The sequence below is a fragment of the Oncorhynchus gorbuscha genome, linkage group LG10 (genome assembly GCF_021184085.1).
Source record: "Oncorhynchus gorbuscha isolate QuinsamMale2020 ecotype Even-year linkage group LG10, OgorEven_v1.0, whole genome shotgun sequence".
NCBI classification, from domain to species: domain Eukaryota; kingdom Metazoa; phylum Chordata; class Actinopteri; order Salmoniformes; family Salmonidae; genus Oncorhynchus; species Oncorhynchus gorbuscha.
In genome coordinates this window covers 69,538,696-69,563,413 of record NC_060182.1, presented here as the reverse complement: position 1 = coordinate 69,563,413, position 24,718 = coordinate 69,538,696, and the positions used below count along the sequence as shown (strand labels likewise).

At 41.9% G+C, this 24,718-nt stretch overlaps 1 protein-coding gene across 4 annotated transcripts in view; it reads left to right on the top strand.

The window, feature by feature from the left end:
- Window positions 1-273: 273 nt before the first annotated feature.
- The window catches only part of LOC124046441 (zinc finger protein DPF3-like), a 38,020-nt gene continuing 13,575 nt past the window's right edge, over window positions 274-24,718 (top strand). For 2 of the 4 annotated variants that reach the window (XR_006841015.1, XM_046366806.1), the window contains exons 1-3: window positions 274-536; window positions 21,817-21,977; window positions 22,288-22,395. Coding sequence is in view for 3 of the 4 variants with exons in the window: in XM_046366806.1 (XP_046222762.1) it covers window positions 505-536; window positions 21,817-21,977; window positions 22,288-22,395 (301 nt within the window). In the remaining variant the exon portion in view is untranslated. Of the gene's footprint in view, window positions 537-1,038; window positions 1,154-21,816; window positions 21,978-22,287; window positions 22,396-24,718 lie in introns of those variants that run through there. The other 2 variants (XM_046366807.1, XM_046366808.1) reach the window with 2 other exon arrangements.

The following is a 24,718-nucleotide window of genomic DNA, read 5'->3' as shown; positions in this document are numbered from 1 at the left end:
GCTAGCCCTAGCCAGCCAGCCAGCCAGCCAATGCAAGACAACTTTATTCAGTTGTTGTTGAGTTTGTCATATTGGCATGCTAACTTCATAATTAGTTCCTGTCACACTCACACAGTCTAATATTTTCGTTGTGCTGACAGCCTAGGCTGTAAACACAACCCTAAGCACCATGAATATTATATAAAGGGGCGTGTACTTCCAGGTGGGAACAAAACCAAAATCAGAAATGTAATAGATGTTGTTATTTGTTTTCCATTATTCCATGTCACATTCTGACACTATATATGAGAAAATAAGTTGATTTCCGATTTTCGTTTTTATAATTCAGAAACGACAAACACGAAAAACGATAAACAGACCTTTTTCGCTTTTCCATTCTCCGTTTTGCCTCGGAAATTAAAGTAACAAAACCTTCACGGACCCACCCCGAGCCCCGATTGGTTGGTTTTTCGTAGGTTTCACTCAGAACTGCAAGACGCTGATATTGCGTTACCGTGTAGCAAAATGGCGGCTGTCATTCAGAACCCACTTAAAGCGTAAGTAAATTAACAAATTGATTAAATTCTGTCGTGTTACTTTGTTGTCAATACTTGAATTACATGGAGCCGTACTTTTAAGCAAATACAAGACGCGTGCAAATGTGGGAATAATGCTGTCGTAACAATGTGTATTTCTACTTGCTGAGCCGAATTAATGTGTCAGTGCTTTCACCGAAGTAGACTGCTTAGTTTATTAGACATTTCTGCATATTATGGTTTACAATCTTATATGTGTGATATGCGGATTATCCCATGTGTCATGCTAATTGTGTTTCAGGCCTGTAACCTCAACATGATAATTTATTGACTCATTTGAACCGACTCTTGAATTTATCTGAACGTTGCTTCAAAATGTGGCACAAAAGTGTTTCAACATGCACTCTGCTATTACGAGGACGAGTAAAAGACAATTGTACGAATTTCCATATTTCCGTAATAACATTGACATCCCGAGTCTTATAGTTGGTGTGTATTGTCGAGATGTCAACTTTGGCTGAGCGCAGACGTGACAAGGACCCAGTAGGTAGAGCAAGGCAGGAGGCATTTTATATTTGCATGCCTTTCCGCCCGAAAGCGAAGTGACAGCAATGCGAGCCCCGGAATTTCCTTTGGAGGTAGTTCTATGCATTTTGTAAAGCGCCTGTGCAGTTACTTTAGTTTTATCCTATCCTCTGTGTGCTCACTAATGAGTCAACAGTATTTATCCTGTTTTGTCCGTGACGCCATTTTTTCTATGAGAGTTTATATTGTCAGATAATATATATTAGCTGTAGAAGTTGGAAAAAAACGATTGCCAATTTAGAAGTTTTTAGGCAAGTTTGTATTGAGTGATATTTCCACCTCATGTACATTTTCTCAGAGAAAGATAAACAAGGCCTACTGGTAAGTCATTTCTTTGTTTACTACCCATGTTTGAGCACTGACAGACTGTAGGACAGTTAAGGTATAACCAGACCTTTTGGACTGTGCATTAGAGATGGTGAGACTTTCTGGAGGTGAAGAACGAGGGATGAAACTTGACTGTGCCTTTAAGTGGAGGAGTAGTGCAGATTAGCCAGGTCCATGATCCTGGGCCCATCTGTCAGGACATGCTCTGACCAGGAGGAAGTGTTGGGCACAGGCAGCAAGGCAGGAGACCCATCTGCTCTTATGTAGAGGTACCCTGGCACCCCCATGGGCCCTACAGGATTAGGGAAGCGTGCTCCTCGCCCACCACTTACATATAGATGCATCATTATTTTACACTTATGACTACATAAACGAGCTTGAAGAGCTCTACCACTGACAAGCATAAAGGATGGTCTTGTTTCATTTCATGGCTGTGGTGGTTCCCAGTTGGCACAAAGTAGCCTAGTTTGAGACACTGCCATTTTTATCAATTTTGTGGGACTAATTTCCTTTAAACCACTTTACCCTTGTATCCAACAAGATCAACCTAATCATTCTACTGTGCCTGAATGGGCTGCTTCTTCATCTCCTAGAGGTTTTACCATGTATAATGTCTCCTCGCTGTAAACTGTGCTTAATGAAGTGTTTCAATCTGCTATAATTAGCTACTTTTTCAGGTTTCAGACTTCATCTCACACATTTGTCAGATTATAATTAGTCACACTTGACACTAATTGGATGTTGCTCATGTGGACCAGTTTGACCTTTTAAAAAAAAATCAAGAGTATTCTCCTTTGAGATGAGGCAAATGAATTCGAGTCTTCTTGGCTTTGTTATAGAGAAGGAGTCTTGGCTTTGTTGGGGAGAGAAGGATATGGCAATCGTGGGTGTAGCCAAAGTGTTGCTCCTCCCACACTGTGTGTGTTATGCATGGAGAGTGATGAGGGACAAGGGGCTCTTCAAGCTACTGATAAAATGGAACTCAAAATATTGAGTCTGTACGTGCACAGGCCATGTGTGTTATTGGTATTCTTTCTCAAGATGACTGTGAAATGGCTTTCTTGCTAGAGTCGACGTGTTCGATTGGAAACACTCTCTCTAGAACCTCCCCTCTTGCAGGGCTGCAGCTATGGCTTCCTGTAAAGCTCAGATGCACCTGCAAAGAGCGACAACATTTGCCTGAACCAATCGCAAAATGCAGAAGTATCTGAAGAAAATGAGTATTCTGAAAAATGTGTATTTTATTGCCCTTTGTCAGCCTGTAGAGTATCAAGGTAAAGACAACAAGATTGCTGCTAACTGTAACTCCACCCCTCATAGGCCCAAAGCTAAAACTATTGGGGTTTCTCAGATGTAGTGTAAAAGACAATGGAATTTATGTTCTGATTTAAGCTACTGCAGATCGCTTGCCTGGCCTCCTGGAAACTGGGTTGAGAGGTCATTCTCTTTTATGCAAAATGTGCGTTTATGTAATGCTCACACTAAGGGCTGGGCACAGATATGACACCCCAAACCGTTGACAGGAGCACACTGATAGAGGAGGCCCCAGCAACCAATAGATTTGCTTTTGGTTTCTCCCCTCACTCACATCTGTAAGATGGTGTGTGATCTTTTGAGGTAGGCCTTACCTTACTGTAGCTCAGTTGCACACAGTGTCTGTCTGGTTAGCTGTGGTATGTCTTTTTACAGTTGGAACAACCTTCCAACCACTTCAATGTCACAAAGGCCCTAAAAAACGAACAGTTGAAAAAAAGAACTCATGCAAGAGGAAAAAACCGGAGAGCAAAGACATGAGTAAGTGTTAGCAGGGCCTCGTTCACCTCCTGTGCTCTCAGACGCTGATGCTCGTCACTCATTATGAGTGTTAAGGAGATCTCTCACCTAGGCCACCGCACCTGCTGCTCAGGGCACTGAGGGCAGTGCACTCGAATGAAAGAGGGCAGGAAGCTCTGAGACAGTTAACACCTCATAACTGAGGGAGCTATCAACATTCCTTTCGCTGCTTGTTTTTCTATCCAATGGCTGTATTTTTTTTGTCAGAAACATTATCCTCCACTGAAGCTTGACGGAAGTGATCTAGGTACAGCAGTCAGATTCACATGACAAGATAATGGCTACTCTAATTTGTGGGGTAGTTTTAGGTTTAGGGCCAGCACTTTTTAAGTAGGAGGCTAATGATTGTATTGTTAACAGGTACAACACACGTATGCCAAACAGCAGTTACAATCTTGAAACATGATTGAGGTGCCACGAAATGTTAAAATTTACTAGGGTGCTCAGAGGCTGTATAGGGCTGTATAGGGCCATAAGCAAACAATAACATGCTCATCCAGAGGAGGTGCTCCTTCTTATTTTTTTCAGTTTTAATAAAAAAAAAAAATCTTAGTACAGATAGAGAGGAAAAACACACAACCCCTACCTGATCTAACCCCCCCATGTTCCAACAGAGCTCCACCTTAAATGTAACATCCATTTTTATAGTTTACTTCTCTCATGGAGAGAGATTTTATTTAGAAATAACCAGGGTAAAGCAATGAATGTACAGGATGAATGAATAATCAAGATTGTGGTGGCAAAATGATGTACTAATATGATGGGCTAGAGAATAAATCACTAACAGTTATTTTTGATCTTTCAGAATGAAACTAGGCAGGGATTATAGGATAAGTATAGATACTAATCATAAAAGTAACAGGTTTCACGCTCACATTCAAATCGGAGAAAAGATTGGCGAGATTGATCTGGATACTCTTAAGCTCTTGGAACTACCCATCCGGGAGAATTGTCATAAACTACACTAATTAGCATAGTGCAACGGTAAAAAAATATTACTAGAAAATATTCATATTCATGAAATCACAAGTGAAATATAGTGAAACACAGCTTAGCCCTTTGTTAATCACCCTGTCATCTGAGATTTTGAAATGATGCTTTACAGCCAAAGCAAGACAAGCGTTTGTGTAAGTTTATCGATAGCCTAGCATAGCATTATGTCCAGATAGCAGCAGGAATCTTGGTCACAAAAATCAGAAAAGCAAAATCTGGTTGATATCCCTTTCAATGGCCAATAGGGGTGCATAGGAACACAACGGTTTCAAAACATGAGTCACTTCCTGATTGGATTTTTCTTAGGCTTTCGCCTGCAATATCAGTTCTGTTATACTCACAGACAATATTTTTACAGTTTTGGAAATTTTAGAGTGTTTTCTATCCTAAGCTGTCAATTATATGCATATTCTAGCATCTTGTCCTGACAAAAATATCCCGTTTTACTTTGAGCACATTATTTTTCCAAAAATGAAAATAGTGCCCCCTCGCTTCAAGAGGTATATCCTGTCTGGAACCAACGGTCTTCAGCGAACTCTCCATGGTGTAGAGTCCAGACCAAACCATTTCAGTAGTCCAGTATCTCAAGGTCCCTGCGCGTGGTAGTCCTTGGTGGTTCATAAATGACAGCAACCATACGGCTGGTCGCTGTCCGAACACAAGGATTGGTGTTCACACATTCAGAGGTGAGGCTTCCTGTCATGAGAGCTGTGATTGGCTCGGGTTGAGGGAATAGTTCCTGGGGCTGGGTCCACCCCCATTCATTACCTGCATTGTTCTGTGACTTATTCCAGGTCATGCGTTAATCAATTGTTCACGTACAGTTGAAGTCGGAAGTTTACATACACTTAGGTTGGTCATTAAAACTCGTTTTTCAACCACTCCACAAATTTCTTGGTAACAAACTATAGTTTTGGCAAGTTGGTTAGGACATCTACTTTGTGCAAGACACAAGTACATTTCCAACAATTGTTTACAGACATTATTTCACTTATAATTCACTGTATCACAATTCCAGTGTGTCAGAAGTTTACATACACAAAGTTGACTGTGCCGTTTAAACCGCTTGGAAAAATCTTTAATGATGTCATGGCTTTAGAAGCTTCTGATAGGCTAATTGACATTTGAGTCAATTGGAGGTGTACCTTTGGATGCATTTCAAGGCCTACCTTCAAACTCACTGCCTCTTTGCTTGACATCATGGGAAAGTCCAAAGAAATCAGCCAAGACCTCAGAAAAACAATTGTAGACCTCCACATGTCTGCTTCATCCTTGGGAGCAGTTTCCAAACGCCTGACAGAACCACGTTCATCTGTACAAACAATAGTACGCAAGTATGAACACCATGGAACCACGCAGCCGTCATACCGCTCAGAAAGGAGACGCGTTCTGTCTCCTAGAGATGAACGTACTTTGTTGCGCAAATCAATCTCAGAACAACGGCAAAGGACCTTGTGAAGGTGCTGGAGGAAACGGGTACAGAAGTATCTATATTCACAGTAAAAAAAGTCCTATATCGACATAACCTGAAAGGCCGCTCAACAATGAAGAAGCAATTGCTCCAAAACCGCCATAAAAAAGCCAGACTACATTTTGCAACTGCTCATGGGGACAAAGATCGCATTTTTTGGAGAAATGTCTTCTGGTCTGATGAAACAAAAATACAGTATAACTGTTTGGCCATAATGACCATTGTTATGTTTTGGAGGAAAAAGGGGGAGGCTTGCAAGCCGAAGAACACCATCCCAACCGTGAAGCACGGGAGTGGCAGCACCATGTTGAGGGGGTGCTTTGCTGCAGGAGGGACTGGTGCACTTCACAAAATAGATGGCAGCATGAGGTTGAAAAATTGTGGATATATTGAAGCAACATCTCAAGACATCAGTCAGGAAGGTATGCTCGGTTGCAAATGGGTCTTCCAAATGGACCCCAAGCATACTTCCAAAGTTGTGGCAAAATGGCTTAAGGACAACAGAGTCAAGGTATTGGAGTGGCCATCACAAAGCCCTGACCTCAATCCTATAGAACATTTGTGGGCAGAACTGAAAAAGTGTGTACGAGCAAGGAGGCCTACACACCTGACTCAGTTACAACTGTTCTGTCAGGAGGAATGGGCCAAAATTCACCCAACTTATTGTGGAAGGCTACCCAAAACATTTGACCCAAGTTAAACAATTTAAAGGCAATGCTACCAAATACTTATTGAGTGTATGTAAACTTCTGACCCACTGGAAATGTGATCAAAGAAATAAAAGCTGAAATAAATCATTCTCTCTCTTATTATTGGAAATGGAGGATACTTTGTACACTGTCTTCCACTGCCTGTTTGAAGACTGATCGCACAGATATCAAACAGGGTGTAAGGGTAATATAGCTGTTAATTGTCAGAAAAGCACACATTCACTTTAAAAAAATCTCATTACACACATCTCAACACATTTAGCCATGTTATTTTCAGTCTGTTTACACAGTGAGGAAGTAATGCTTGAGGAAATAATTGTTTGTTGCACTTTTTCATGCAGTGTATTTTTCATCCGTTCTCCAATGGAGAAGTTCTTTGGCTGAGTCTTTGTCATCGTCACTCTTCGTCAGAACCTAGCTGTGTCCATGTCTCTGGCAGAAGTCTGAGTACCCTTGTTGCTGATGGGAGGAGCTTTGATGTAGACTAGAGTTGTAAGATGAGCAGAAGAAGGGAAAGATGACTGCTGGGAATGCTTCCCCGCTTCCTTTGTTCTCTGGCCAGTGAAGAGGTCCATGTGTATTCTTATTGTGGATGTGTTAATTCGACCATCCTCTACAACTGATTTCAAATGAAAACCCAGCTGTGAACCTACCAGATGAGCTAAATGCCTTCTATTCTGGCTTCGAGGCAAGCAACATTGAGCCATGCATGAGAGCACCAGCTGTTCCATACGACTGTCTGTTCATGTTCTCTGTAGCCGATGTGAGTAAGACCTTTTAAACAGGTTAGCATTCACAAAGCCATAGGGCCAGACTAATTACCAGGAAGAGTACTTAGAGCACCTGCTGGACAGCTGGCAACTGTCTAGACTGACATTTTCAATCTCTCCTGGACCCAGTCTGTAATTACTACATGTTTAAAGCAGACCACCATAGTGCCTGTGCCCATGAACGCAGAGGTAGGCTGTCTTGAAAGGCTGGTCATGGCTCACATCAACACCATCATCTCAGACACCCTGGACCCACTCCAATTCACATACCGCCCCAACAGATCCACAGATGACGCAATCTCTATTGCAATCCACACTGCCCTTTCCTACCTGGACAGGAGGAACACTTAAGTGAGAATGCTGTTCATTGACTACAACTCAGTGTTCAACACCATAGTGCCCTCCAAGCTCATCACTAAGCTAAGAACCCTGGGATTAAACACCTCCCTCTGCAACTGGATCCTGGACTTCCTGATGGGCTGCCCCCAGGTGTTGAGGGTAGACATCAACACATCCGCCACACTGACCCTCAACACGGGGACCCCTCAGGGGTGCGTGCTTAGTCTCCTCCTGCACTCCCTGTTCACCCATGACTGCATGGCCGCGCACGACTCCAATACCATCATTACTTTTGGTGACGACACTGATCACTGATGACCATCAGGACAACAACCTCTCACTCAATGTCAGCAAAACAAAGAAGATGATTTTAGACTACTGGAAACGGAAGGTCGAGCACACCCCCATTCAGATCAATGGGGCTGTAGTGGAGCGGATTTAGAGCTTCAAGTTCCTGTGTCCACATCACTAAGGATCTATCATGGTCCACACACACCAACACAGTCATAAAGAGAGCATGACCACGCCTCTTCCCCTTCAGGAGGCTGACAAGATGTGGTATGGGACGGGCCCTCAGGCAGGCGTCTGGAAATGCAAATGCGCTACGCTAAATGCTAATAGCACTTGTTAAAACTCAAACGTTCATTAAATAATGCAAAAACAAAGTGTTGGAAAAGAAAGTAAAAGTGCAATATGTGCCATGTAAAAAAGCTAACGTTTAAGTTCCTTGCTCAACATGAGAACATATGAAAGCTGGTGGTTCCTTTTAACACGAGTCTTCAATATTCCCAGTTAAGAAGTTTTAGGTTGTAGTTATTATAGGAATTATAGGACTATTTCTCTCTCTATCATTTGTATTTCATATACCTTTGACTATTGGATGTTCTTATAGGCACTTTAGTATTGCCAGCCTAATCTCTGCAGTTGATAGGCTTGAAGTCATGAACAGCGCAATGCTTGATGCACACCGAAGAGCTGCTGGCTAACGAAGGAAAGTGCTGTTTGAATGAATGCTTACGAGCCTGCTGCTGCCTATCAAATTTATTTACATAGCCCTTCTTACATCAACTGATATCTCAGTGGTGTACAGAAACACAGCCTAAAACCCCAAACAGCAAGCAATGCAGGTGGCTAGGAAAGACTCCCTAGACAGGCCAAAACCTATGAAGAAGCCTGGTTCCTCTCTAGGTTATGAGGGGTGGCCCCCTCTAGCTGTGCCAGGTGGAGATTATAACAGAACATGGCCAAGATGTTAAAATGTTCATAAATGACCAGCATGGTCAAATAATAATAATCACAGTAGTTGTCGATGGTGCAACAGGTCAGTACCTCAGGAGTAAATGTCAGTTGGCTTTTCATAGCCGATCATTGATAACTTCAACCACCAACTTACCATCCTGAGACGAGGCCGAGTATAGCCCACAAAGATCTCCGCCACTGCATAACCCAAGGGGTGTCAGACTGCTCTATCAAATCATAGACTTGATTATAATATAATAACACACAGAAATACTAGACTTAGGTCATTAATATGGTCAGTTCCGGAAACTATCATAAAAAAAAAAAAAAAATGTTTTATTCTTTCAGTGAAATACGGAACCATTCCGTATTTTATCCAACGTGCGGCAAGTCTAAATATTGCTGTTACATTGCACAACCTTCAATGTTATGTCATAATTATGTAAAATTCTGGCAAATGAATTATGGTCTTTGTTAGGAAGATATGGTCTTCACACAGTTCGAGCCAGGTGTCCCAAACTGCTGAATATACCCTGACTCTGCTTGCACAGAACGCAAGAGAAGTGATTTCCCTAGTTTAAAGAAATTCATGTTAGCAGGCAATATTAACTAAATATGCAGGGTTAATTTTTAACTTTTGTATTGATTTTAAGAAAGGCATTGATGTTTGTGTTTAGGTACACATTGATGCAACGACAGTGCTTTTTTTCGTGAATGCGCTTGTTAAATCATCACCTGTTTGGCGAAGTATGCTGTGATTCGATGATAAATTAACAGGCACTGCATTGATTATATGCAACGCAGGACAAGCTAGATAAACTAGTAATATCATCAACCATGTGTAGTTTTTTTTTTTATAAGAAGTTTTTAATACTAGCTAACAACTTACTATGGCTCCTTGTTGCACTCGCGTAACAGGTGGTCAGCCTGCCACGCAGTCTCCCCGTGGAGTGAAATGTAATCTAACATTATCGGCGTCCAAAAATGCAGATTAACAATTGTTATAAAAGCTTGAAATCGGCCCCAATCGGCCATTCCGATTAATCGGTCGACCTCTTAACGTCTACGCTGTATTTCTGATCATTTTGATGTTGTTTTAATGGACAAAAAATGTGCTATTCTTTAAAAAACAAGGACATTTCTAAGTGACCGCAAACTATTGAACAGTTTCGTAGATATTTGGACGAGCAATGTCAGATCGGCATAGACTAAGATGCAGTACAATAGAATACAGTAAATACATATGAGATGATTAATGCAAAATATGTTAACATTACGAGTGACTAGTGTTCCATCATTAAAGTGTCCAGTGATTTCAAGTCTATGTATATAGGGCAGCAGCCTCTAATGTGCTAGTAATGGCTATTTAAGTCTGATGGCCTTGATCGAAGCTGTTTTTCAGTCGCTCGGTCCCAGCTTTGATGCTCCTGTACTGACCTCGCCTTCTGGATGATAGCGGGGTGAACAGACTGTGGCTCGGGTGGATGTTGTGCTTTGATCTTTTTGGCCTTCCTGTGACATCAGGTGCTGTAGGTGTCCCGGAAGGCAGATAGTTTGCCCCCGGTGATGCGTTAGGCAGACTGCACCACCCTCTGGAGAGCTCTGCGTTTGCGGGTGGCACGGTTGCCGTACCAGGCGGCTATACAGCCCAACAGGATTCTCTCAATTGTGCATCTGTAGAAGTTTGTCATCTGTATCCCAATTAAATCAGAAAAACAAGGTCTATAAGTCTATGCATGAATATGCCTAGGCTACATCTTGAATTATCCAGTTTATCAATAGAGATTTACCATTCAAATAAATTATTACCGTTATGTCGTTAGATTGATAAAAATAAAATTAATCGTATAAATCATTAATTTAATAATGCATACCTGGCTGTCTCTGAAAAATGTTGATGTAATTATTTTTTTAAATATATATAATCAAATCAAATGTATTTATATAGCCCTTCTTACATCAGCTGATGTCACAAAGTGCTGTACAGAAACCCAGCCTAAAACCCCAAACAGCAAGCAATGCAGGTGTAGAAGCACGGTGGCTAGGAAAAACTCCCTAGAAAGGCCAAAACCTAGGAAGAAACCTAGAGAGGAACCAGGCTATGTGGGGTGGCCAGTCCTCTTCTGGCTGTGCCGGGTGGAGATTTTAGCAGAACATGGCCAAGATGTTCAAATGTTCATAAATGACCAGCATGGTCGAATAATAATAAGGCAGAACAGTTGAAACTGGAGCAGCAGCACGGCCAGGTGGACTGGGGACAGCAAGGAGTCATCATGTCAGGTAGTCTTGAGGCATGGTCCTAGGGCTCAGGTCCTCCGAGCGAGAGAAAGAGAGAAAAAGAGAATGAGAGAGCACACTTAAATTCACACAGGACACCGAATAGGACAGGAGAAGTACTCCAGATATAACAAACTGACCCTAGCCCCCCTGACACACAAACTACTGCAGCATAAATACTGGAGGCTGAGACAGGAGGGGTCAGGAGATGCTGTGGCACCATCTGAGGATAATGATATTGAACTCATAAAATGCCCAACAATTGAACAGAGCAGTAGCTGACTATCTGTCTGGATCAAGTGCGATTTTGTGACTTTGGTTAATATGCCTTCTTTTTTGCAGTGGTATCATTTTGGTATTGAGTGTTGTGATGGTATACTTAACCTGGTATCAGTATCGAAGTCTGGTATTCTGACAACACTACTCGGTACTGATACCCATTGTGTATATAGACAATTTATCATTACCGATGGTCTATTTATTACTTATTGTGTAATATTACTTTTCTATTTCTCTTTTCTTTCACTGCATTATTGGGAAGGGCCCCTAAGTAAACATTTCACTGTTAGTCTACACATGTATATGAAGCATATGACTAATACAATTCGAGGCCAGTTTTATAACCTTTGAATGCACGTGTGAGCTCACTGCTCTGACATTTCCACAAGGCCTAGAATAACATTAATAATGCCAATCACTACTCACTGACTTTGTTAGTTTATAACATGATGATTTTTCCAAGATGCCATCCTATCTGATGGTTAGGCTAGCATTTAAACTTCATTCTCTCTTTCTCGCTCTCTCATGCGCTCTCCTTGCCTTGTGTACCTGGAACTGTTTACTCTTCACAACCACACACGCGGGCTCTTTCCCAGAATCTTCAAACACTGTGGCTTTCTCAAACTGCAGAGCCTTCCTTTTTGTGAGGGACAACATTCCAAAGCATGTCTGTTTATTTGCTGGAAGCTGTCTAATCAGGGAATTAGGGAGAAAGAGGATAGGGTCGTAGGACAAGAAGGAGAGAAGGCAGATTTAGGCTTTTTTGCTTGGCAGATTTTGGCTTTTTTGCTCGGCCTAAGCAGGTCTCTTCTCTGATCAAGACTGGGAGAGCTGCGACTAAAGCGCCTCCATTAAATGTTTGTCTTATTAAAATGGCTGCCTGTGGGTATTGTAATTGAGAACATGTGGTGAAAATTAATTACAGCTATATGTGTTGCCATGTTCAAGAAGCTGTCTGCCAGTGGCAGGCCCAACTAGGTAGAACTTTGCAGAGGCAAATGTTGCTGTCTTTTGTCTTAGATTCAATATTCATCCTCATTTGATATAATCAAACCTGTCTGTGTGCTAGAGGCTCTGCTTCGATTAATTAAGCAGGATAATTATGATGTGAGGCATGTGGCAGAGACTGAAGGTTTGAATGTGAAATCTCCTCCTTTCACAGCAAATATTAACATTGATACCCTAAACTATCATATATATATATTATATATATATATATGCGGCTTTTATCCAAAGCCAAATGTGTGCTATTTTACACCGGCATTGATAAAGCGCCATGCTCTACCAACTGAGCTCTCAAACTCCAGGGTCATTGATGATGATGATGATAGTACTGTCTGAACACATTCCTATTGATGCCCTAGCCTAACCCAATCATCCCCTTCATTGATTCAATGCCCTAAATAGAAACCAAACCTCACTGCTCTGTAGAATGTCATGTGACCGTCCCAGCAGCCCAAAGGTCATGACGCTAGGCTATATGAAAGTCACTTCGGTCTCTGCAAAGAGCAATGTAAGCATCACACGGACGACAATATTCAGCTTAGTCACATTGTTTGTCCATGGTAGAGCCACTCCAATCAGTGAGTAAAGATCCTGAGAATAGTGTTTGTTTGATTCTTTGATTGACCCTGGTGATTAACGGTTGACTGTAATCATCATTTGCATTTCTGCCGGTTGCTAGGGGACAGCCCTTAATCCTCCATCCCTGATTGTATGCAGACGGATCAGGAGAGAGGGTGAAGAGGTGGAATTATGCTTCCAGAATGTAGCCGATACCAACCCTGTAATGTTTTCCTCAAGCACATGGAGTAGCCAGTCAAATAGAAAAAGTAGCCAGTCAAATAGAAAAAGTAGCCAGTCAAATAGAAAAAGTAGCCAACCAGGCTCCACCCATTTTTTTTTTTTTTTTTGCAGAACAAGCTCTATTTTGGTGGCCTTTGTTACATTCTGATTGTATTTTCAACAAACTAAGGAAACGGCACTAATCAAATGTTTTCACACTTAGTGTAAGGCTAGGTTTCCATCCAATTGGCAACAGATTTTCATGCGAATATTCTAAAATATGCTTTTAAACAATATGCGTGTTTTTCCACCAGAGATGTTCCCAGCAAATTGCCTCACTGTAGATAAAGGCTGTGCTTGATGACGTAGTACACATACGTACCGAATAAAAAAAATACAACTTATATAAGTTTCCATCACATTTTGAATTCTACTGATGGTTTTCTGATAACAACAAAAAATGTGTTTATATAGGCAGTTTGCCTACTCTGGTATTGGCACGTGCGTTTTAGACAATAGCGCTATCTACATGATGAGATTATTATTATTATTATGGACAAAAGAGCAAGATTATTTTTCAAACGGCAGCCAAGTATCGACTCATGTCACCAGAATAAGGCCCTCAATATTTATTGGGGAGGAGCATCAAACTCATCACCTTGTACTTTCACTACTCTGTGAAGTTCATTTATTTCATTTGTAGCCTAATAAACTGCATGCTTTCCCGACTAGTCGTAGTGGGAGGACCACACAACATCATCGCGTGACTCCCAAGTTTACTTTGATATGATGTTTATTATATCAATATTTGCACATTTGTAGCATAATTCATTTGACAGACATCAAGATATCACCACGTTGTCTAGTGTATTTTATGTCGACATTCTGAAAGTGAACCAAATAATGTTCTATTTCCGTCAGGCCTCATGACATTCTTTTTCTCCGATGTACTTTACTTGCATAAAAAGGTTGGATGGAAACCTGGTTTGTATTACTTTCATCAGCTGTGGTACAATATGATATAAAACACAGAATAAACATATCTTAAAGAAAAACCTAAGCCTTTAATGAATCCTGTAAGTGTCTGCTGACTAAGACAGGCTTGGAGCTTACTTTTTAAGAAGCATTTTGTCAGCTATCTGCAATACAGGTATTATTGAAGAATGAAAGAGGTGTTAAACATTGGGTTTACTACACAGAAAGCAGCTGTTTACTACTCCATTGTCAACACTGAAAATAGTGTATGCAGTGCATTCGGGAAAGTGTTCAGACCCCTTCAGTTTTCCACATTTTTGTTTACGTTACAGCATTATTCTAAAATGGATTAAATAGTATTTTCCCCCTAATCAACCTACACACGATACCCCATAATGACAAAGTAAAAACAGGTTTTTAGAAATGTTCGCAAATGAATTACAGAAAATGGAAATATTGCATTTACATAAGTATTCAGACCCTTTACTCAGTACTTTGTTGAAGCACCTTTGGCAGTGATTACAGTATTGAGTCTTGAGTATGACACTACAAGCTTGGCACACCTGTATTTGAGGAGTTCCTCCCATTCTTCTCTGCAGGTCCTCTCAAGCTATGTCAGGTTGGATGGGGAGCATCGCTGCACTGCTATATTCAGGTCTCTCCAGAGATGTTTGATTGGGTCCAAGTCTTGTTTGCTCCAGTCCTGACACTTGGCATTCAGGCTAAGGAGTTCAATCTTGGTTTCATCAGACCAGAGAATCTTGTTTCTCATGGTTTGATAGTCCTTTAGGTGCCTTTTGGCAAAATCCAAGTGGGCTGTTATGCACCTTTTCTACTGTGGCGTGGCTTCTGTCTGGCCACTCCAACCTAAAGGCCTGATTGGTGGAGTACTGCAGATATGGTTGTCCTTCTGGAAGGTTTTCCCATCTCTAAAGTGGCACTCTGGAGCTCTGTCAGTGGCCATCCGGTTCTTGGTCACCTTGCTGACCCAGGCTCTTCTCCCCCATATTGCTCAGGTTGGCCGGGCGGCCAGCTCTAGGAAGACTCTTGGTGGTTCCAAACTTCTTCCATTTTAAAAATTATGGAGGTCGCTGTGTTCTTGGGGACCTTCAATGCTACAGACATTTTTTGGTACCCATCACTAGATCTGTGCCTTGACATAATCCTGTCTTGGAATTCAACGGACAATTCCTTTGACCTCATGGCTTGGTTTTTGCTCTGACATGCACGATCAACTGTGGGACCTTGTATAGACAGGATTTGGAAAGGCACACACCTATCTAAACAATTGAATTTACCACCGGTGGACTCCAATCAAGTTGTAGAAACATCTCAAAGATGATCAATGGAAACAGGATGCACCTGAGCTCAGTTTCTAGTCTCATAGCAAGGAGTCTGAATACTTATGTAAATAACGTATTTCTGATTTTCTTATTTATTCTAAAAACCTGTTTTCACCACTGATTTTGGGGTATTGTGTGTAGATTGAGGGAGAACCTAGATTAAATACATTTTAGAATAAGGCTGTAACATAGCAACATTTGGAAAAAGGGAAAGGGTCTGAATACTTTCCGAGTGCACTGTATCACGTAACGCAAGGGTTGAGGGAATAGGGAATGTTTTTCTTAAAGAAACTAGTTATTTTGGTAAAATACATTTTCAGTCAAAAAAAATGGTTGTAATTATGTTGCAGCATCAGGGCGGACAGTGCGATAAACACTTGCTGTAGTGCCTGTTCACTGCAGCAGGGAGGAGAGCGAGACAACGGGCGCCAGTCACACAGGCACTCCCTGTCATTTTTAGTTTGTCTCATTTGTGTCTTAATTATTTAATTGAACAGTGCGCTTAAAGCATCAGACTAGCTCGGTACGTATACTGGATTTTATTCAAGCACATGGTGTGTGTGTATATAATTATGGGACGGCAGCGTAGCCTAGTGGTTAGAGCGTTGGACTAGTAACCAAAAAGTTCAAATCCCTGAGCTGACTAGGTACAAATCTGTCATTCTGTCCCTGAATGCTGTTCCTAGGCCGTCATTGAAAACAACAATAATTTGTTCTTAACTGACTTGCCTCGTTAAATAAAGGTAAAATAAGATCAATATCTATGGAGAAATACATGTTAAAACATTTCGACCAATCAATTGGTCCAAAAAAAGACATTTGGTCGTCCAATTTTTTTTTTTTCGGGAACAACCCTACTCTGTTTAAGGTTTACCTTGCCTTGCGTGTGCTTGGTGAAGGCATCAACTCATGTACCGCTCGAAGTTGGGACTCGAGCGTGATGGTGCTTGAATGAACTGCTAATCATATTGCTCAAATACAAATAGCATGACATTTTCAAATACAGTCTTCAGTTGTTGATTGTGATTAAGCAGGTAAATGTTGAACTGGAATGCAGCAAAGAGCCAAAATGTTGCTGGCCCTTTTGAGCCAGTGACTGATGAGATCCAATGGCCCAACACCTTTTTTTTACTGGCCCAGGACCAACGGGCCATCATTAATGTCTGACCCTGCACGCAAAAGAAAATGAATGTGCCAGAAAACAATAGGCTAAGTGGATTTTGAGTCTTCGTTACGACATTATGGGATGTACAAATTCATGCGCTTTCCCTCCTTGTAACATTTTTGGACTGCAACCACCACGCACACACCCAGGTACTGAGAGGCGGGACAGACAGCAGACTGTCAAACCAGCAATGTTCCTGGTTTGGTTCCTGTCATTGCTCACTTTGACTGACAGGTGGTTGTCCTATAAATAGATCCCCAGAAGATGCACATTGTTCGTTCTAGCAGGAGCGGGCTCGGCAGACTTTTTCTGACTAGTAGCCAAGTTATTTTAAGTGGGAAAAGTACCCGGCTGAAAATGGGTCTGTAATCGTTTGTTTTGCCGACTGCCGGCACTAGTGGAAAACACTGGTTAACATGGTTTATAATCTGTCTGATCAGAACCTTTATGCACATCTAGGGCTGGCACAATTACGTATACAATTACGTATACGAACAGCTGACTGGCTGGGCATTCCTTCGGTTGAGTCTGTTATTTGGTAACATGGACTCTTAACAATGTGAAACTTGCTTGTTGCTCCTTGCTGACACAAGCAAGGTGTTGCAGCAAATGAGCACACCAAGGTGCAGCAGCAGAACACAGAAATATAATCTATTGTAGCACATGCAGAGGGAAAAAAAGTAAAAAAATAAAATAAGTATGCTATTCAAACGGTTATTATTGAGACCGCAGTAATTTGACTGGCCAATTACTGTCATCCCAAATTCCATGACAGTCACAGCCCTATGCATTAGGGATGGGCATTTGAAATTCACTAATATAATATCATTTTTTGGGGAGATATCCGGACAGTCGAAATACATGTTTTATTTACAGTAGTATGAAAAAGTTTGGGAACCCCTGACAATTTCCATGATTTCCATTTATAAATAATTGGGTGTTTGGATCAGCAATTTCATTTTGATCTATCAAATAACTGATGGACACAGTAATATTTCAGTAGTGAAATGAGGTTTATTGGATTAACAGAATGTGCATCAAAACAAAATTAGACGGGTGCATAAATTTGGGTAAACCAATAGAAAAATCACATCAATATATAGTAGAGCCTCCTTTTGCTAAAATAACAGCCTCTAGATGCTTCCCATAGCCTCTGGATTCTGGATGAAGGTATTTTGGACCATTCCTCCTTACAAAGCATGGACAGCCCACTTCAAATCATCCCACAGATTCTCAATGATATTCAGGTCTGGGGACTGGGATAGCCATTCCAGAACATTGTACTTGATCCTCTGCGTAAATGCCCGGGTAGATTTTGAGCCGTGTTTTGGGTCGTTGTCTTGTTGAAATATCCAGCCCTGGCATAACTTCAACTTTGACTAATTCTTCAACATTATTCCCAAGAATCTGCTGATATTGAGTGGAATCCATGCGACCCTCAACTTTAACAAGATTCCCAGTACCGGCACTGGCCACACAGCCCCACAGCATGATGGAACCCCCACCAAATGTTACTGTGGGTAGCAAGTGTTTTTCTTGGAACGCTGTGTTCTTTTGCCGCCATGCATAACGTCCCTTGTTATGATCAAATAACTTAATCTTTGTTTCATCAGTCCACAGCACCTTATTCCAAAATGAAGCTGGCTTGTCCAAATGTGTGTTTGTATACCTCAAGCGACTCCGTTTGTGGCGTGTGTGCAGAAAAGGCTTCTTCTTCATCACTCTCCCATACAGCTTCTCCTTGTGCAAAGTGCGCTGAATTGTTGAACGATGCAGTGACACCATCTGCAGCAAGATGATGTTGTAGGTCTTTGGAGGTGGTCTGTGGGCTGTTTTTGACTGTTCTCACCATCCTTCGCCTTTGTCTCTGTGATATTTTACTTCGCCTGCCACTTCTGGCCTTAACAAGAACTGTGTCTGTGGTCTTCCATTTCCTCACTATGTTCCTCACAGTGGACACTGACCGCTTAATTCTCTGCGATAGCTTTTTTGTAGCCTTCCTCTAACCCATAATGTTGAACAATCTTTGTTTTCAGGTCATTTGAGAGTTGTTTTGAGGCCCCCATGTAGCCACTCTTCAGATGAGTCAAAGGGAACAAATTGCAATTGGCCACCTTAAATGCCTTTTCTCATGATTGGATGCACTTGTCTATGAAGTTCAAGGCTTAATGAGCTCACCAAACCAATTGTGTGTTCCAATTAATCAGTGCTTACAGGTATTCAAATCAACAGAATGACAAGGGTGCCCACATTTTTTCATAGCCTATTTTTCACATCTGATTTAATTTCATACAACTTAATATTGCTACACTAAAAATCTTTGTCTGGACAATACCACACTACTCAGCTTTTATTAGAAAATGAATGGCATGCCACTGTGATAATTTTCTATGACGACAGAGTAAATATATATATATATATAGTTCGACCGATTTTGAATTGGAATGGCCGATTTAATTAGGACCGATTTCAACAATCGGAAATCTGTGTTTTTGGTGCCGATTTAAAAAAACAAACATTTTATTTAAAAAAGTAATTCAAATGTTTATTTATTTATTTGTATACCTTTTTCAAATTTAACTAGGCAAGTCAGTTAAGTACACATTCTTATTTTCAATGACGACCTAGGAACGGTGGGTTAACTGCCTCGTTCAGGGGCAGAACGACAGATTTTCACCTTGTCAGCTCGGGGGATCCAATCTTGCAACCTTACAGTTAACTAGTCCAACACAATAACGACCTGCCTCTCTCTCGTTGCACTACACAAGGAGACTGCCTGTTACAATCAATCATAATCACTAGTTAACTACACATGGTTGATGATATAATCTAGCGTGTCCTGCGTTGCATATAATCTGACTGAGCATACAAGTATCTAAGTATCTGACTGAGCGGTGGAAGGCAGAAGCAGGCGTGTAAACATTCATTCAAACAGCACTTTTGTGCGTTTTGCCAGCAGCTCTTCGTTGTGCATCAAGCATTGCGCTGTTTATGACTTCAAGCCTATCAACTCCCGAGATGATGCTAGTGTAACCGAAGTAAAATGGCTGGCTAGTTAGCGCGCACTAATATCGTTTCAAACGTCACTCGCTCTGAGCCTTCTAGGAGTTGTTCCCCTTGCTCTGCATGGGTAACGCTGCTTCGATGGTGGCTGTTGTGTTGCTGGTTTGAGCCCAGGGAGGAGCGAGGAGAGGGACGGAAGGAATACTGTTACACTGGCAATACTAAAGTGCCTATAAGAACATCCAATAGTCAAAGGTATATGAAATACAAATTGTATAGAGAGAAAGTCCTATAATTCCTATAACTACAACCTAAAACTTCTTCTTACCTGGGAATATTGAAGACCCATGTTAAAAGGAACCACCAGCTTTTATATGTTCTCATGTTCTGAGCAAGGAACTTAAACGTTAGCTTTCTTACATAGCACATATTGCACTTTTACTTCTCCAACACTTGGTTTTTGCATTATTTAAACCAAATTGAACATGTTTCATTATTTACTTGATGCTAAATTGATTTTATTGATGTATTATATTAAGTTAAAATAAGTGTTCATGGCATCCTGGGTTGCGCAGTGGTTAAGGGCGCTGTACTGCAGCGCTAGCTGTGCCACCAGAGACTCTGGGTTTGTGCCCAGGCTCTGTCGTAACCGGCCGCGAACGGGAGGTCCGTGGAGCGACGCACAATTGGCTTAGCGTCGTCCAGGTTAGGGAGGGTTTGGCCGGTAGGGATATCCTTGTCTCATCGCGCACCAGCGACTCCTGTGGTGGGCCGGGCGCAGTGCGCACTAACCAAGGTTGCCAGGTGCACGGTGTTTCCTCCGGCACATCGGTGCGGCTGGCTTCCGGGTTGGATGCATGCTGTGTTAACCTAAGATTAAATCACACATGTAAGATTGGCCAGTTGAGACGCTAGCGTCTCCCTATCCTAACCTGTGCGGCTTGGTTGGGTTGTGTATCAGAGGACGCATGACTTTCAACCTTCATCTCTCCCGAGCCTGTACGGGAGTTGTAGCGATGAGACAAGATAGTAGCTACTAAACAATTTGGATACTAGGAAATTGGGGAGAGAAAGGGGTAAAATAAAAATAAGTGTTCATTCAGTATTATTGTAATTGTCATTATTACAAATGCATTTAAGAAATCAGCTGATTGATTGGCATCGGCTTTTTTGGTCCTCCAAAAATCGGTATCGGCGCTGAAAAATCATAATCGGGCCACCTCTTATATTTTTTATATATATATATTCGATTTTTACTTCAATGGGGACTTGCTCCTGTGACTCAGTAGAGGTTGTGCACTGCTTGATGTTTCAGTACAGCCAGGTGTGGGAGGGGTGCGCGAGGAGCAGGTGGCGGTGTGTCCGGCATGGAGGGGGAGAGCGAGCTAGAGAAAGTGGCCAAACCGACCCCGTACAAGTTAGGTTATTTATTGCACCAACAAGTTTTTCTATCATCTCATAAGGTAGTGTCTGTCTTGGCTGCATCTAATTGATGTAAAAACGCTAGCTATCTACACTAGCCAGCTAAGTTAGTAAGCCTGCTTGCTAGCTCGCAAGGCTAATTTAATATTTTGATTTGTTCCCCGTGTCCTTTTCTACAACTCCATTCATATTAATCAGCAAGCCTACCTGTTGGTTGATCATTGTAGCTTTCTCATTCCATAATTGTAATTCCATTTTCCATTGACTAGTAATCACCCACTTTACTTGCTACACATTAAGCCTCTGACAGTAGTGGTGCTTTGATTGGCTGACAAGAACAAGCTAAATGTGTGAAAAGTATGGTCTACTATTCAAATGACTGTGCCCATCCACATCATTCCTCCATCTTATAGTTTGTGTATGTGTAAGGTTTATGTACGCTAGTCTCAATGGTGGAATTTGTGACAGTCACATGGAAACTTCTATCTTCCCCTACTCTGTGTGTGTGTGTGTGTGTGTGTGTGTGTGTGTGTGTGTGTGTGTGTGTGTGTGTGTGTGTGTGTGTGTGTGTGTGTGTGTGTGTGTGTGTGTGTGTGTGTGTGTGTGTGTGTGTGTGTGTGTGTGTGTGTTTCCAGTGGTCCACGGTGGTCAGTGATTCATGGCTAAAATGAATTGTCTGGTTAACCACTAGTCTGGCCATTGGGCCTATTTCAGTATCTTTACCAGCGCCTGTCAGTGCCAACCATAAGTGGTGTTGACCGGTCTGAATGGTCTCCCTGCTGCAGGTTGGGTGACCAGTTCTACAAGGATGCCATTGAGCAGTGCCGCAGCTACAATGCCCGCCTGTGTGCTGAGCGCAGCGTGCGCCTGCCCTTCCTGGACTCCCAGACCGGCGTGGCACAGAACAACTGCTACATCTGGATGGAGCGCCACCACCGCAGCCCTGGTGGGTAGAGATAGAAAAGCATGATGGCTGGCTCTGTGGTTTACTAAAACGATCATTCACTTGTTGAGGTTTAGTGGGTAATGTCATCTGTATCTAAATATGTCCCTCTGGCCACTACAGCTACAAACATGTCTATATAAGGATATCCAATAGTGTTTATGTTGCCTCCAGTAAGAACCCGTCATATATACAACTGCATAAGAATATTGAGTTCACTCTTTTAGGGTCACTAAGCAACACATTATGTATCAGGCTGGGGGGGGGGTGAGAACCGTGAGGTGTATTCTTCAGTTCCTGTCTGTTTTTATAGGGGTTGCTGCAGGTCAGATGTATACATACCCCGCCCGCTGCTGGAGGAAGAAGAGGCGGCTGCACACCTCCATGGACCCTCCGCTGCGCCTCTGTGGACTCCAGATAGGTAATAGAAATCCCCTCTCCCCTCACAAAACTCCTGCAACTCTCTGCTGTGTCTCATCACCAGTCAGTCCAGTGTGTTTCATCTCCCATTCTATTATCTTGTTATTATTTATGATCTGGAATCATTTAACTCAAAGCACATCATTCAATTTCAGTGTGGAAAGCAAACAGCCTGCTAGTCACTTTTTATCAAATGAGAAGTGCTCCGTTCAGTGAGCGAGAACTTGTTTTGTGAGAACTAGAACATGTAATCAAATTTTAGCCTGCTCAGCTGGGAGGAGGACAGGAATCACGAGACTGCATTTAATAAATGTATTACGAAAAACGGAGTTTGTCGCTACTCATAAGTTCCTGAAAATTTTCTCACAAACCCACTCACTCTATTTATTGTGTGTGTGTATATATATATATATATATATATATATATATATATATATATATATATATATATATATATTTATTTATTTATTTTTTATTTTTACCCATTCATTCCTACACTCCCACAAATTAAATCACTCTGCCCTACACTCACACTTCCTATTGTAATGTTTTCACTGAGCCTCACTTTGCTCTTCTCTACCTGTCACTAAGACACCCTGCTCTAACAGTAACACTGTGTAACACACATTAAGTCACTCTGCCCTACACTGTGTAACATAGCAGTGAATGTGATCTGTGCCCAGTAGTGGGGCACTAGCTGGCTCTGCCTGGTTTCTCCATACTCCACTGGGAGAGTGCCTTTTCCTGTAGCTGGGCAGAGGTAGCTATCGCTGCAGCCAGCCAGAGTTAGTGCTGCTTGCTGTCTGACTGACTGGTGGTGATGGAGGGAAACTTGGGCTGCATGCAGAATCGGCTCCCTGCTGCAGGCTGCCTGCTCTATTTTTAGCCTGCAGCTCCCAGGGGGGAGGGGCTGTCTAGTCGCTGAGTTGAAAGTCAACATGTGCAGACACAATGGTTAGGGGCTTCGGTGTGGATGAGCCCTGAGAGTTGCTAGCATATGGTAGTTAGTGCATACCCCTGCCTGCCTCCCTCTTATACCTACTTAGATCTTCACCACTCATCAACTGCTGCATGTTAGCATTCAGCTCAGGGAGTGAGACTGCTAGGTGATTTCACATGGTGACATGAGTGTCTGAAGGTATGATTAAAAAGCTTAAGTTGAGGCTTTGAAGTATGCCCTCTTAACATCATGAGACTACTGCTGAATGAAATACCCTTCAATGAAGAAAGTCTGAGTGATCTCCAGGCTAGACTGATTCCCAGCCAATGTTAGTCTTTTTTTCTCCTCTCATCCACACTCTGTTTTGACCTCTATCACAATACAAGAAGAGAACTCTATGGAACATTTACATTAAAGGGACAGTTCACCCTAATAACAAATGTACCTATATTGACAGTTACAGCTTTGCATTAGCATTGAGTGTAAAAAAAGAAGGGCAGGCCGTCCCTGTTTGCATGCTCCAAATATTAAGCCCACATTAGCCTACCTTTGAATCACGTCAGTACACATTGCATTAAGCCATCTTTCGTCACCTGAATAGACACATAAGCTACACAGAGAGAGTATCTCACCTCCTTAATGAAGGGATATGCTGTTTATAGTGATGCGTTCAAAAATCAAGCAATTTGTATGTTCCTGGGAAAGACTAAATGCGGTGCTGCCTGTCGGTGTCTTTAGAGTTGCTATTACAGTCATGGCCAAAAGTTTTGAGAACAACACAAATATTAATTTCCACAGAGTTTGCTGCTTCAGTGTCTAGATATTTTTGTCACATGTTACTATGGAATACTGAAGTATAATTACAAGCATTTAATAAGTGTCAAAGGCTTTTGACATTTACATGAAGTTGATGCAAAGAGTCAATATTTGCAGTGTTGACCCTAATAATTGCATGCTGTCAATTAACTTCTGTGCCACATCCTGACTGATGGCAGCCCATTCTTACATAATCAATGCTTGAAGTTTGTCAGAATTTGTGGGTTTTTGTTTGTCCACCCGCCTCTTGAGGATTGACCACAAGTTCTCAAATGGGATTAAGGTCTGGAGAGTTTCCTGGCCATGGACCAAAAATGTTCCCCGAGCCACCAAGTTATCACTTTTGCCTTATGGCAAGGTGCTCCATCATGCTGGAAAAGGCATTGTTCGTCACCAAACTGTTCCTGTATGGTTGGGAGGAGTTGCTCTCGAAGGATGTGTTGGTGCCTTTCTTTATTCATGGCTGTGTTCTTAGGCAAAATTCTGAGTGAGCCCACTCCCTTGGCTGAAAATCTACCCCACAGATGAATGGTCTCAGGATGCTTTACTGTTGGCATGACACAGGACT